The 16,116-nt window shown below is 36.0% G+C and overlaps 1 protein-coding gene, 1 long non-coding RNA gene and 1 pseudogene across 4 annotated transcripts; 1 reads left to right on the top strand and 2 right to left on the bottom strand.

The window, feature by feature from the left end:
• Nucleotides 1-1,105: 1,105 nt before the first annotated feature.
• Nucleotides 1,106-5,262, top strand: LOC111377246. 3 transcript variants are annotated; one of them, XR_002699687.1, is made up of 6 exons: nucleotides 1,106-1,576; nucleotides 2,124-4,253; nucleotides 4,338-4,472; nucleotides 4,539-4,629; nucleotides 4,717-4,780; nucleotides 4,894-5,262. It is a non-coding gene; the product is annotated as an uncharacterized LOC111377246 (long non-coding RNA). The 3 variants fall into 3 exon arrangements; XR_002699685.1 differs by having other exon boundaries at nucleotides 2,121-4,253; XR_002699686.1 differs by having other exon boundaries at nucleotides 2,121-4,253; nucleotides 4,539-4,780; nucleotides 4,876-5,262.
• A 692-nt stretch (nucleotides 5,263-5,954) lies between these two features.
• LOC111377240 lies at nucleotides 5,955-8,301 on the bottom strand. The gene is made up of 3 exons (XM_023000299.1): nucleotides 8,263-8,301; nucleotides 7,260-7,492; nucleotides 5,955-6,349 (listed from the first exon to the last, which is right to left on the bottom strand). The coding sequence occupies exons 1-3, from the start codon at nucleotides 8,299-8,301 to the stop codon at nucleotides 6,115-6,117; spliced, it is 507 nt and encodes a 168-aa protein (XP_022856067.1). The 3' UTR covers nucleotides 5,955-6,114.
• A 5,466-nt stretch (nucleotides 8,302-13,767) lies between these two features.
• Nucleotides 13,768-15,534, bottom strand: LOC111377253 (annotated as a pseudogene).
• Nucleotides 15,535-16,116: the final 582 nt, after the last annotated feature.

Below are 16,116 nucleotides of genomic sequence, written 5' to 3'. Positions count from 1 at the left end.
TTTCAGTACAAAAATAGAAAAAATTGAAAACATGGGAAATGGTTCCAAAATTGCAAAAAAAAAAAAAAAAAACACATTTTTAGATATTTCAAAACAGGCACTCAAAACACAAAATTCAAAATGAATTTAAAACTCAAAATTACAAAATTGAAACACGAAGAGAATAGCCCCTAACATTTTAGAATTTTTCTTGCATTTTAGTGTGATATTGACCCTTAGTTCACGATCATTGATTGTAAAGACAAAAATGAAGGAGAAAAATTACTAATTATTTTTTATTCTAGTCGCACTCTTTTAATCATGATTGTATAAGGTATTGATGGTCATGAATATATACACCAATTACACAATCATAATGGTTGAAATACCATTATTAATTCAAATCATTACAACCTATTTAGGGTCAGTGTGACGGAATTTTTGATAAAAGTTTTAGCAGATTTTGATAAAAGATTTAGCCAATTTTGATAAAAATTGATCAAATGTTCGATTTAAAAATTGATAGAATTGTGAATTTTATAAAATATATGGTTAAATTAAAATTAAACCAATTAAAAAGTTGATAAAACTTTTTTAAAGTTTTATTAAACAAGTTGTCAATGACTAAAACTTGTCTTCCTTTTATTTGCTAGCCTACCTGTGTATTCAACCGAGACGTGTACAAATTTTGAAACCTTGGGGAACAAGAACATCTATTTTTGACAAGCATAATGACACTTTTACACGGGAAGGGAAGTTCAAATCTGAATTCAAGTGAAAACCCTTGGAAAAAAACTTCTTATATTTAAACATTATTGGCAAGCTTGGATAGGTACGTATATTTGACAATATCGACAATATTTTAATTAAAAAGAGTTATGCTTGGTTACCGAGGCCACGTGGGCCCTGGTAAAAGAGATTTATCCAATTAAGAAAAAAAATTAAATTTGATTAACTATATTTTAATATTTCGTACCAAGCATATAGTAGGATAGAGACAGTACAATTAATTTAGAATAATGCTTGGAGTACAGGCTTGGTTTAGAGGTGTTTTATAGGGGAATTCAAAATATGTTGACGTGGGTAAGAAATATGAAAAAAGAAATGACAAAAGAAACGGAATGGAGGGAGAATTAGACAAAATACCCGCGCACTCGTTTTTCCCAAATTGAGTTCTCCTCAAGTCCCTTTCTCACAGTCGACGCCCCCACCCATCATTTCTTTAGCACCACACCCCCGAGCAGGAGATTAACACCTAAAACCATTGATCTTTTTTGAAGGTGCTCCTGCTAATAAACACAGAGCACCTATATTTTTCTTCGATCGTGTTCTGTCAAAGTCAGCGTGCTCTCCCAAACTCGACGCTGCACAACCGGTCACAATATAGACGCTGAGAAGGAGATACAACTTACACAAATTGGAGCCTTGAGAAATGAGAGCTTGGTGGGGTTGATTTCGACGTATTGCGGTATTCATTACTTTGCCGGAGGTGGAACCCTGTGACCTCCATCTAACATATTGATTGCCCGATTTATTGCTAAATGTACATTGTGTGCCTGTAACATTCTTGGTGTTTTCGGAATCTTGTGAACCTCAGGTAGAGTACTCTACTCATTTACTTTATTGATTTGCATTTGTTTTTATTTTATTTTATTATGTGGTGCTATGCAAGATTTTGGGATTTGAAGGATTGTAAACCTCGAATTCCTAATTGTATCATTGCAACATGAGATTTTGTTACGGTAGTGCATGATGCGATGTAAATGAGACGTTGTGGGTCATTGATGTGCTCATAAACCTCATCTTTCACAAATCTTGAATCAATGTAATCCCGGTCTATTACTGCCACCTCCATTGAAACTCAATTATAAATGAATAGCTTGAAAATTGTTATATGCAGTGTAGATGAAATTTTTGTTTATAAACCGATATCTGTAGGACCTAAGATGAAAGCAGGATATAGAGCAGTTAATTTATAGAGAAAAAGAGGGAGTGACGAGTGAATAGGAACGTTACTTTGGGTACACTATACCGTTGGGCGGGAGGGAAGAGTCTTATTATTTTTGTATTATTTTATGATGCAATGTAAATGATTTATGTTTTGATAAAAGTTAGCGCTTCCTTTTTTTTTTTTTTGGCAGCAGTAGAGATTATCGAAGGCTTGAATGATGAACTTTTGGTGGAGTCCGATTATGAGAATGTCGTGGGTAACATGGACAGGGGTGAAAAAGAAACATTAGGACAAAATGGTCCGGTTGTGCCTGAGGTGAGTATGATGTTCAACAACGAAAATGAAATGTTCGACTTGTACAAGAGGTATGCTTATCATATAGGTTTTCCCGTCAGAAAATGAAACTCAAAAAAGGGGATGATGGCGTTCTTAGATATGCGACATTCACATATAGTTGCGAAGGCAGAAGAAGTAGTAATGCGAGTGGTTCTAAGAAACCTAAACTAATTAGCCAGACACACTATAAAGCTCTGATATCAGCTTCTTCAAATAGTCGAGGAATGTGGAGAATTAACACAGTTCACCTCGATCACAACCACGAGACTAGTCGTTCCAAATCTAGGTTGTATCGATGCAATAGAGAGTTGAGTGCAAATGTGAAATGTAAACTTGAAGTGTATGACATTGTAGGAATTCCATTACATAAAAGTTACAACTCCACAGTTGTAGAAGCAGGTGGTTATGAGAATATGACGTGTATTGAGAAGGAATGTAGAAACTATATTGAACAAGTGAGACGATTACGACTTGGAGAGGGAGGTGCCGCTACAATACAGTCCTACTTTTCGAAAATGCAGGCTCGATGCTCGGGATTTTACTTCAGTATTGATTTAGATGACGAGTCTTGACTAAAGAATGTCTTCTAGGCAGATAATAAGTGTAGGCAAGCATACAAGGAATTCAACGATGTTGTCACCTTTGATACCACGTACCTAACTAACAAGTACGACATGTCGTTCGCCCCTTTCGTCGGAGTGAATCATCATGGACAATCAACATTGTTTGGTTGTGGTTTGTTAGCTAACGAGGACACCGATACATTTGTGTGGCTATTCAAGACATGGTTTGAGTGTATGCATAAATAAGCTCCTAATGCAATAATTACTGATCAAGATCGGGCTATGCAGAACGCAATTGGGTTTTCCCGTCTACGACTACATAGATGGTGTTTATGACACATTTTGAAAAAGTTGCCGGAGAAGTTTGGCTATCATGTTGACAAGGGCATGATATTTTTAGCTTTACACAATCTGGTTTATGATTCACAAACTATTGAAGAATTTGAAGAAGGATGGAGACAAATGATCGATACATATGAGTTGTGAGAATAGTTGGTTGTCAGGATTGTATGATAATAGAGGTTGTTGGGTTCCTTGTTTTTTATAAACCACATTTTGGGCAGGCATATCAACAATTCAACAGAGTGAGAGTATGAATGTGTTCTTCGATGGGTGTATGCATTTGAAGACATCGTTGAAACAATTTGTAGAGCAGTATGAAATAGCACTAAGGAGTAAGGTAAAAAAGGAGTTTCAGGCCGATTTCAGGTCATACTCATAACTGGTGCCCTGCGCAACGAATATGAAATTGAAAATACCATCTCAAAGTTCAGAGAAGCACAAGATGAGTTGAAGGGAAAGGTTCATTGCGACACCATATCTACTATTGAAGGATTTTCGAGGACAACATATGAGGTGCGTGAGGATGTGATTTGTCATGGGCAAGAAAGAAAAAAACGTTTTTGGTCTCTTTCCATATGGAAAGTTGTGAGATAATTTGCAGTTGCCACTTGTTCGAGTTCAGGAGGATTATTTGCAGACATGCAATCGCGGTGTTGATTCGAAATGATGTCACACGATTGCCTGAGAAGTACACACTACGAAGATAGAAGAGAGACATCAGTAGAGCACATGCGAGGATTGCAGTAAATTACGATCATTTGGTCAGCACTCCCGGATAGTTGAGATACGACGAGATGTGTAAGGATTTTTCGCAAGTAGCCGACCTCGCTGCAGATGATGAAGTCTGGACACGGGCTATAATGGACTGGATAAAATCTCAAGCAACAAAGCTTATGCTGATGAAGTCGTGTCCAGGAAATAGTATTGTTTCACAGCATGCTCTTCATTTAGCCTCGCAATGTAATGATTCGCAAACTACCGGTAGCAAGAGCATATGGGATCCAAAATTGACAAAGCGAAAGGGCGCACCATAGAGACTTCGGAGAAAAAGTCCATTGGAGCCTACGTCAAAGAAATCGACGGTAATGTACTTTCTTATTTACCTCATTTGTTACTCAATCCAATTCCAGATTCTCAATATTGTTCTTGTTCGGGTGTAAATACAGTTAGCTTCAACATCATGCAAAGGAAAGAGACCAAGATCAAGACAAAGTAATATAGAGGAGGCAGTTCTTGATTTCGTGGCATCTAAACAACAATGTTCCACACAGAAACCTTTTTCATATTCACAACTCTTATTGGTTAGTACTTTGACTTTGTTGTGATTGTTTGGTTGCATCCCAAATTGACGTTGTTCTGTGATGTAGGGCAACGCCTAAAGTTAAGTATTTTCACAGCACTTGCCACCATCGAATTTGATCCCTCCATCATCAACGAATGTTGAGTTACGTGCCGAAGGTGAATAAAATTTTTGAATCATCACTGCATTAAGTTAAATTTGTTCGTTAGCATTTACTAAATTCAATATTGTCCAAATTATGATAGGTGGCCCAAATTTATAAATTGGTGGGCTGCAGTTTATATGTTAACAAGGCAGGTTGTGCGTATCGTAAGTTTCGAAAATTTTCAACATCTTCTGTGAAGGGAAAATGTGTTCTTTCCTGCATTTTATGTTTCCTGAAACTGAACAGCTTTTTTCATTAGGTAACTCTTCTCTTGCAGCTTGAAATGATGTCAGCTTGAGTCCATGCACTTGTTCACCATTTGATTGCCTTTCCATTTTGAATGAGTAGCTGTAAGAAATGAAGACAAATTAGCATACTTTTGTAACATATTGTAGTGTGTTTTACTAGTATCTATTGTGATCGGCCTTTTTTTCCCCCTATTGGATGACAACTATAGCATGAGGTAAAATGAGTCAGGGAAACGGACATGCGGATAGACCAAGTGGAGATGTGAAATTTTGAAATGATTTTGAGGTGGTCTACATAGGAAGTAGTTGCTCTGTGTATTGATTTTTTATGCATTTCTTACAAAGCTTAAACGTTGTAGACCTTAAGTTTATGTTATATAATATCAGTGTGTTTGTCATTTGAAACCAACTGTTTGTCCCTACAATTATGCAATGTAATGGTTGAAAATAAAGTTATACCAAAGAGGTGATCGAAAGAAGATGGGGGTGAAAATGGCGTACAAGACTGAAGGGAAACAGCAATTCTGGACCGTGAATTACAAAGCATGTTCTACAATCATTTTTAGTTTGTATAACTCTGTTTTCTTAGAATCTTTAATAGAATGCATTTCACTCAATCTAGGCTTATTTAAGATGCTTAAGTTGAATGGATATCGAAACATTAGACGTGATTTTATGTATCAAATGACCTAATGGAAATTAAAAATGAAATGCGATTTAAAAGAACATAACTGCAATATTAAAAGGTCACAAATAAAGCTATAGTTATTGTAAAGGTAGTTTGTACATCGTAGTTGTTTTTTAAGCCATGAACTCGAATTTTACGAGTTTGAATGTGACTGAACTGAGCTATGTACATCAAGTTATTTTTCCACCCAGACTCGGCAAACCCAATTGGCCTAAGATATTGAAATGATTGAATTTGAAACTCTTGTAAAATCAAGATTGGAGCAAGATGCAAAGGTTTGAGAAGTTTTTATATTTGGCCATTTGTAACTTTTTTATGCCTCCACACATGGACAAATCCTTGGCAGTTTAGCTTACCTAACCGAATGGTTGATAAACAACTAACTACACCAGTAACAGAAAGTATAACAACCAAAAGTCAGTTTAAATCATCTTCCGCAATAGGAACATAAACCTAAATTGCATTACGCCCATTTTCTGATAGAAAATTAATACTAGTTACGTCGTTCATATGTTCTAGTACAAACATAAATCAACTAACACGTTCAAAGCAATACAACTAATCAAGATGACTCCTTTGCTTTCCCGTTGCCTTTCGAACTTCCTTTTCCCTTGCGAAATGTAATGTTCAAGTTAATCTCCAAGTCTCGTTCATCGAATATTCGAGCAAGAGTGTTGAACATACTTGACAAATTTTCAACTTCCTCAGTTGCCACAGCATTGAGTGCTTCATTAGTGACACTTGATTCTTCGCTTGACTCTCCTTGGTTGACCCATTCGAAAAATCCACATTTACTACTGCATATATTGAATAATTGCCTTTTGTTAGGCTTTTGCCTTTCAACCTCAAAACATTTTTGAAATCCATGTGCACATCGTGGTCAATAAAGTTTTCTCTAGCATTCAACAAAAAAATGCTCATTGCTCCTATAGCTATGACAAATTCCAGCATTCCTTCCTTTCATATCCTTAGATGGGAAACAAGCACATAAATCAATTTCACAAACCATTGCTTAAATTAACCCCAAGTGTTCAACAAAAGATGCAGCAGGTGAAATAAATCAATTGCAAATGAGCTTGTCCATTATTGCAAGAATACCCAAATCATCAATTGCAAATAAACTTTTGCCCAAATTACTGCAAGAATACCAAATCATCGATCGCCAATTTATACATAACAAATCAAATTAATATGAAAATTAGCCTCACTAACGGGGATGGATTAATCTCCAGTAACATACAACAACAGTTGAGATATTAGCAGGATGGAAACAGAGTTTCATTTACCCAAATGCAATCAATTGTTTCAATTCCTTAATACTACTTCACTCGAACCTAATTAAGAATCTCTCAAGCAGATCTTAACCATGTTCAATAAATCATAAATATGAAGCTCAAGCAAGATAGTGCATAAATCTTAACCACCTAAGGAAGAGTCCCAACTATCAACATGTATCTTAGGCAGGATAGTCAACCAACTGAAAACTTATTAACCAACAACTCTTCAGCAGTAAAATAATCACATAGAATCGATCCCTACACAGATGGATTGCAAATCAGAGAAACATAATGTCGCAGGAATTCAAAGTAAAGGGTAAATATTATACCATATTACCCCACTTTAGTAAGATAAAAGAAACGATGCAGGGTTATGTCTTCTATGAAAAAACTCCTAAATTTCTAAAAAAAAAAAAACCACTTACACAACCTGAATGGACTAGCTGCTTTCGTGGCAGCTGACAATGAGGAGATTTTGCAGCGAAATCGATTGCGAGCAAGGGTTTGGCAAGTGAGTGCACCGGATTTGTGCTGAGGGTGGAAGAGAGTGCACCGGAGTTTCGCCTCCGTTGCGAAGTGAAGGGAAGAGATGGATTTGGAGATTGTTGGGGAGAGAAATGACACTTGGCTGATTTTTTCCCTTTTTAAAGTGCCACGAAGGCCCTATAAAGCCCATGTGAGACGTATCCTGTACACCAAGCAGGATTAATTAATTTATAAGGAAAGGAAATTGGCGAATTAATTGTTCCAATGGTCACTGAATTTAGCCCTATGTCTTTGATTGGTTACTGAAATATAAAATGTTAAGTTTTGTTAATTGAAATTCAGTCCATGTTTTCGATTGCTCACCGAAACTTAAAAAGTTGAGTTTTGGCTATTGAACTTTGAAAAATGTAGTACGTTACTCACGAGCATAAATGTCAAACTTGAAAAATATCGAGTTTACAGTGAGTAATGTACAACATTTTTCAAAATTCAGTAGCTAAAACTCAACCTTTTAAATTTCAATGAACAATCGAAGACATAGACCTATGTTCAATGACTAAAGCTTGACACTTTTAAACTTCAGTGATCAATCTAAGACATGGACCTACGTTCAGTGACCATTGGAACAATTAACTCGACATTGACCTCAAATCAATTCAAGTTGTAAAGCTTATTTGGAACATCAATTGCATTTAAGCCCTTGTCTTTAGTCCATATTTGAGTCAAGTTCTCTAAAAATTCATATTCAACCACGCATTTTTTCAATAAAATAATTTTAATTGTAAACCAAAAAAAAGTTAATACTTTTTAACTACTCATTTTTCAAAAAATCATAATACATAACCTTTTTTTTCCACAAAAAATAGAGCTAAAAATTGTCTAAATAATGGTACATTTTGACACATTTGATCAAAACGTGCGGTCAATGGGAGGACTTTATTAAGTACCTTATTTCTTGATACAACTGTCCATTTGGTCTCAGCCATGTCTAACTCGTAGGGTTGTCAGTTTGGCTCTCTAACTTAGATGGCCAATGGTTCGGCTCAGAAAAAGCCCAAACCGACTTGACTCGCAACTCAAAGAAATTGAGTTGAGGCTCGGGTAGAGCCTCATTTTGGGGCATCGGCTCAAGTTTGAGTTGGCCCGCATGGCTTGTCGAGCCAGACGGGTTAGCCCAAGTCATGAGCCAAAAATGGCCAGTGTTATTGGAAAAAAAAAAAGAAAAAAAAAAAAACAAATGGCAGCTGAAGTTGCCTTAAAAACATGCAGCAATAGTTGGCAGTTACAAAAACGAGACCGTTACGACTACCGCTAAAATAAGTAGCTAAGTCTATTTTTGTTTCAAAACATTTATTTGTTTATTTTAAAAAAATTGTCGTGTTTTAAAAAATTATTTTCAATCTATTATGTAATTTTAAATTCATTTATTTTTTCAAAAAAAGACACGAAATATTTTATTCATGTATAATTTTAAGTTCGTTTATATTGATTGTAGTCGGTCTCAAGCCCCTTGAAAGGAGAAGGATTGTAATTTTTATTTAATTTAAAATTTGTATAAATTGCACATATTTTAAATTGTTTAAAAAAAAATTTAGAATGTCATGAATTAAGAAAAAATAGCAAGGGCTCGGTTAAAGATGAAAGCCATTTGAACTAAGCTTCAATTTTCCGGTCGAGTTTGGCTTGGCTTGGGCCAAAAAAACCCTGAGTAATTTTTACCTGAGCCTCGGCTAAACTTGACTTGTTGATCGTTAGGGTTAGTAAACAAGTTGGGCTAAAGGGAGCTCAAAATTTGCCAAGCCATAGATTATACAGGGACAATTCCTATTTTCTTTCCCAAATGGAATAAATTCAAAGTCATTCCAAGAAAATCAATGGAGTTGTTTTTAAATCTGTAGTAAGCGATTATCTTCTTTAGCGTCCATTTGGTTTTGCTAAAATAAGATTTTTAGTAGATTTTAATAAATATTTTTGAAATGTATATTTGAAAGTTGTGAACCTCATTAAATATATGATTAAAATTTGTCAATTCCAAACACAGTTTTAATATTAAAACGCCCTCAACTTACCATCAAGCCATAATTAGAAGTCACGATCAAATGCAAATTCATTTACAAATGCATCTGAATTACCTCAAAGTAATAAATTAAAATATATACTCATTGGTCTTTTCATAGAGAGAGAGAGAATTTGCAAATGCATCTGAATTACCTCAAAGTAATAAATTAAAATATATACTCATTGGTCTTTTCATAGAGAGAGAGAGAGAGAATCGCCATCAATTACAACTTTATAACAATACTTAAATATTTGTCGTAAGGATTAAACGAGTCGAGTCAACTCGTGGGCCGAAACTCGAGATTCCGGTAAAAATGACTTGGACTTTTTTTTTATCCGAGCTGAGTTAAGCCAAAGTTCGGCTGAAAAATTGAGGTTTGGTTTAGGCTTTCGACTTGGGCATTTGTGACATTCTAAATTCTTTTTAAACAATTTAAAATATGTGTAATTTGTACAAATTGTAAATTAAATAAACATTACAATTCCCCTCCTTTTTTGGGGTTTGGAATCAACTACAATCAACGAAGACAAAGTTAAAATTATATATGAATAAAATATTTCTTATGCCATTTTTTTTGAAACAAATAAATTTAAAAATTACGTAATAGATTGAAAATATTTTTTGAAATAAAAACAATTTTTTTTTGAAACAAACATACAAATGTTTTGAAACAAAAAATATACTTAGCTCTTTGTTGCATGCATCAGCAAACATGCAGCCACATAGCTGCTTTGTTTCTAGTGGTTGCCTCTTTGTTAACAAACAAAGCTACTTGACCCAACTGAAATCCAGGCTTGAGTACAGGGATTTGAAAAGTCATAAACAACAATTATTCTACCATCTACAATTTTCTTTTGGCTGAACGAAAATAAACATATCAAAACTCCCATTTTCTCAAATCTTCATGTTCACGAATCAAGAACTCCCACCTTCATCTAACATCTTCACAATCACATTTAGCAAAATAATATCAGCCTGGACTTCAGGTGAATGTTCAAGGAAACCCGTTACAACTTTGTCCTTTGTGAGAGATGACTGGAGACAAGTTGCCATCGGAGACGGCGGCGGTGCTCAGAAATCAATTGCCCGGTTCTCCGGTAAGGATTTCGGCCAGTAGCCATTTTCTCCTGTAATGAAAACTTCTTTCTCCTGCTGTAATTATAAACAGGAAAGGGGAGAATGTGATGGTGAAATTGTAATTATAAAGGGGAAGAGGGGAGAGATAGTAATGATGAAATTTTTAGGATTTTGTTCAACAATAGGAGCAATAAAAATAGTTTAATTTCAGTTTTTTGTACATTAGCTTTACAGGTCTTCACTAACTGCTAGTAACTACTCTTCATTCCGGTGAATTGATTGCACACGCACACCATTGTACTCATGGATCAGTTCTTACTGGTCCCTCTACGCGATTGATGTCCATAGAAAATTTGGATTATTGGAGTTGAATGGTGATGATATTGATATCAATGAAGACATCATAAAGCATAAAACATGAATCAAGAATATAGGCAACAAACCAAAACATACAAGCACAAGTTTTCTCGCAACAAACAAACCAAAACATATAGACCCAGACGATTAACACTATACATTCACAAGCTTGTATCCATAGACGACGGGAGATAAAAGCAAGGGAATCGAGAGATCTTTCTAGTAATTAAAAATGATTGTTGGAAATTTTTTGGTGTTTATAATTCGAACAACAGGATGATTGTCATCCTTTCCCTTCCATCCATTCATTTACTTGGTAAAACACACAAAAGATCCAATTTTTATTAATTATATCACTGCAAAATCACAGCCTTCTCACGCCTTTACACACTACAGTTAGAATAATAATTCCAATGCCCCCCGGGGCACAGCTCAACTGGTGGATCAATCAACATTGTCTTGCTTCCAGCGGCAGGGTGGAGAGTTCGATTTCTGGTGGGAACCTGTGGCCAAAACTTTGGTATGGAGCAATCACTGTGGAGAAGGGTCTCTTGTGCGCAGAAGTATACAGGCAATGGGGGAACCTGTGATCCAATTGAGGCATAACCCGTGATTTACCCCCTCCAAGGTTCTAGGGGCAAGGGTCTTGGGGGGTCCAAGATTTAGTCTGGTGTAAACTGGGATACCTGGATATCAAAAAAAAAAAATTCCAACGAACAAATTGGTAAACTAAACTAAACCACAAAAAAAATGAATATTTTAACAAACGTTTAACACAGGGTTTCCATAAATTACAGAAAAAGTACATATAGCTTGAAAAAAGAAAAATAATGGAAAACATTTAGGCCTTAGAGTAAGAGAAAAAAAAAAAGCGAGAGATTACACAACACCACTGTTTCTTTTTGTCTATATGAAACTATGACTACAACGATGCAGCCGGAGGTGAAGTGAGAGGCGGTGAAACCATGGCTCGGCCAAAGCGAAGGCAAAACCTTTTGTTGAAGTGCGGCCGGAGAATGTGATCCGTCTAGTGCTGAAAAAGTCAAAGGAATTGCTGCCCGATCGATAACGATCACCTTCGATTGCAGTGTTTCTGGAGATGGTGAGGTGCCAACAGAGTACCGACTCTGAATTTCGATGTTGGGAGAAATGTTAAGTCGTGAGTGTAGAGAGATTTGGGAGAGAGGCTGCGTTTTTCAAAAAAAAAAAGGTTGAACCCCACCGCTCCACCCTAGAATTTTATGAGGGAGGTAAATCGCGGGATGTGCCCCAGCAGGTCAGGGAACAAGAGCTATCTGTACACTACACCTACAAAGAGTCCAATTCTACGTCTCAAGAATCGAACCCCCACATTGCGACTGCCAACAAGGTGTAAGATAATCTCACTCCTGTCATTTGCACCACTGGGTTATGCCTGGGGGGCGAGGGTGCATTTTTCTTTGAGAGATTTGGGGGAGAAAGACTGCGTTTTTCTTTGGCTTTAGTTTATGTTTTCTTTCCTTTTATTTATTTTTAATGCTTTTTAAAGTGCAACGTCGGCCTGGACTTTACCCTATTTTCTACCTTATGCGTGTAGCAGAATTGATTTTTTAAACAGGTAGCTTTAGCTGCCATTTGGCTTCTTCTTCTTCTTCTATTTTTATTTTTTTCTTGTTTGAAATAATATGGGCTGGCCCATCTGGCTTGACGAGCCACAAGGGCCAGCTCGGGCTTGGGCTAACGTCCCAAAATAAGGTTCTATCCGAGCCTCGGCTCAATTTCTCTAAGCTACGAATTAGGCTGGCTTGAGTTTTTCCCAATTGAAGTCATGGGTTGCTCGAATCAACGAGCCAAATTGACATATAGAAAGCAATAAATCAAAATCACAAATCTTAAAATATTAATATTAATCTTATAATTGGATAACATCAAATAATATATCTTCAAAGACTTGGGGGGAGAGGCAGTGTTGGCAAGAAGCGTTGTCGTCTCCACCTCTTTCTGGCCACGAGTGAAAGTAGAACCATCTTGTTATCTTCATATCATGGTCGATGTCCTCATAAAAGGAGCGGAGATGTTGTATGGAAGCACAAAAACACCCTGTGATGGCCTTCTCTAGTGGTGCGATTTTTATCTCTATTCTCATGGTGATGGAGGAGAGATTATGGTGATTTGAAGGTAGGAGTCTGAAGGGATTAGATATTGATTGGGCTTGTGAGCTAGAATAAGGTTCCATTTAATCTGTGTTATTGCAATATGTTTAAAAACGAGCAATACTATCATACTCAATGATTACACTTGTCAATCTATGTGCAGCTTGTTATTTGACATATTTGGTATTTGAGGTAGCAGAATTACAAAAATTAATGTCTCAGATAACTAGTTGTCACATAGAATCACTATTATAATCGTCGACTATGAATAACATTGAAAAAAAATGGTATTTTCCTTTATAAAGGTCCAAATTGAATAGCTTGTCCTAATTATCCATAAGAGATATGGATAATTACAACTCATTTTAAAACCAAAAAATGCGTGATCAATGACTGTAGTAGTCATTCTATATGTCAATTTGTTATCGAGCCATTAGCTTATTATTTGAGACAACAATATTACAAAAAAATAATGTTTCCAATAACAAGCTACTATATATGATGTCACGTAGGACGACTACTGTAGTTGTCAACTACAAATAACATTATTCAATAAAAAAATTTAATTATGTAGACATAAGATGAAGAAAAAGAGGATATAGATTTTGATTATATTTTTCATGGTTTATGCTTCATTAAACATTATATGATCAGACAGAAACATGATATCAATAGTTTAAAGAAAAGAGACCTCAAATCTGTCTTCAAGTGAAACATAGGACAAATACAACTGTTTTTTATTGAACATGACAAAGACTTGGTCTAATTAGTAGTTTACAAGGAAAGGAAATTAATTAACCTGTCGAATGGATCTTCAAGTTGTGATGCTCATCTAGAACAGGAACTGGGATTAATCAGCTGTCAATGGAAGGATTATGGGATGTGGGAATTAATAAAAGGCTATTTTTTCTTGATACAGCTAATCCTTTGGTCTCGGCCATGTCCATATCATTAGGGTTCATCCCGTTAGGGAGTTTCCAGTCGAAGTGGTAAAGAAGTTGCGCTAAACAAAGCTCGACATTTGCCAAGCCATAGTTTATACCGGGACAAATCCTTCTTCCAGCCCCAAATGGAATGAATTCGAAGTCATTACCCGTAAATTCAATGGAGTTTCTCTCAAATCTTTCGGGTGTAAAGCTTTCGGGCTCATGCCAATACTCGGGATCTCTTCCTATAGCCCAAACATTTACGCTGACTTTTGCTTTGAGAGGTATAGTATAACCAGCAACTTCACATTCTTTTCTACAGGCTCTTGGGAGTAAAGGAATGGGTGCGTGCAGCCTTAGAGTTTCTTTGATAACAAATTTGAGATATTTTAGGGTTTGAATATCATTGTCATCAAGTGTCTTTTTTCCCTTAAGAACCTCTCTTATTTCAGTTTGAGCCTTTGCCATCACACATGGATTTCTCATTAGTTCTGCCATAGCCCAATCGATTGTTGTGGATGAAGTCTCGGTTCCAGCTGAGAACATGTCCTGCAAATCGTAGCACAAAAATCCAGTGGTTAACTTTGCCTAAATTTTGTTTTTTCATAGGCGGTCCAAAGCTTGGATCGGATAAGAGAAAAATAGTAGCACCAAGTTGACACATAAAACTTTATCACGAGTTGATAGTTAACGAGAATAAGGCCTAGTTTCTTCTTGTAGAATAAAAGTAACGTTATTATTCCAAATGAAATTACTTACAAAAATGATAGCTTTAATGTTGTCGATAGTTATTGCAATGTCTTGATCTCCACTTTCCTTGATTCTGAGTAGAACATCTACTATGTCTTCACCCCCAAACTCTCCATTCCCATTGTGTGTTTTAGCTAGATTAGCTCTATGTTCGTCAACAATAGCGTCAAGGATCACATCAAGCTTACGGCGCATGGCCAACAATTTATGTTTGTTCCAACTAATAACATGTAGCAGCTTGAAAGACGGGAACAAATCCACTAATCCAAAACCTCCTGTCAAGGGCACTGCTTTCTTCAACAATGACAGCAATATATCTCTATCCCTAATCACTTTTCCAAATGCTGCTCTGCAAGTGATCGAACTTGTAAATGAGAATATTTTTTCGGTAAGATTGATGGGTTCTCCACGAGATGATTGAATAGATTTGATGAGACGTGAAGCCTCGTCTTGCCTTATGGAGTTGAATGACCGGACATTTTTGGCACTTAGGAGCTCCAAGACACATATCTTACGCATTTGTCTCCAGTACTCATTATACGGACTAAACCCCATATCGGTAGAATCATACAACATGATTTTACTTACTATCGTTTGTGGCCTATCAGCACAAGCAGGATCTTGAACTTTTAGTACTTCTTTAGCAAGCTCGGCTGACGACACCACAATGGCAGAAACTTCACCGAGTTTTAGATGCACGATTGGTCCATATTTTTCGGCTAATTTCTCAAGAGATCGGTGTGGTAGTGCACCAACGAGGTGGTGCAGGTTTCAGATCAAAGGTAACTTCCATGGTGTGGGAGGTAATCTTTGATGTTTCTTTAGGGCTGTGGATATTTTCCACCCTTTGAATAACAAGAAGATGAAATACAAGAAGATCATGAAAGCAATGACGTTGAAGGGAAGCTGGATCTTCATTCTTGGAAAGAAAAAAATAAGCTACTATGGATTGAGGGGTGGGGCGTAGCTATTTCTTATGATATTCTTACGTTTTCGATGTCTTTATATTCACGAATGTTCTCTCTATCCTATAAAGATAGACTTACTTTCTTATTTCGTCTGTGCCAAATAATAGATCATTTTCTTTATTGAGAGCTCAATTGATTTTTTTTTAATATGCCTTTCTTATTATCAACACTTATTTAAACCATTATTTAATCTAAAAGTGTATTTGGAAACATGTAAATAGACTTTATATTTTTAACTATGTTAATTGCATTTTCTTAATTTGTGTGAAAATGAAAATAAGTCTATCTTTATATGACGTTGGGAAAGAGGGAGTAATAAACTTTCAATTAAAAAGAGATTCTTGTTCAAATGATATAATCGATAAACAATAATAAATAAAATATTATAGAAATTTGTCATCTTCTTCAACTCCTCACCTCTTGCTCAACACAAGAACCATAATTTGATTACTTGGTAAAATATTTTCCCAACAAAGAGTATAAATTAGGTGACACACGAGCTTCATCGCGAAGTTCGATTAAACACGAAAAA

This window comes from Olea europaea, unplaced genomic scaffold (genome assembly GCF_002742605.1).
Source record: "Olea europaea var. sylvestris unplaced genomic scaffold, O_europaea_v1 scaffold1630, whole genome shotgun sequence".
NCBI classification, from domain to species: domain Eukaryota; kingdom Viridiplantae; phylum Streptophyta; class Magnoliopsida; order Lamiales; family Oleaceae; genus Olea; species Olea europaea.
Note: the sequence above shows the minus strand (reverse complement) of the source record. Positions and strands in the feature narration are given on the sequence as shown.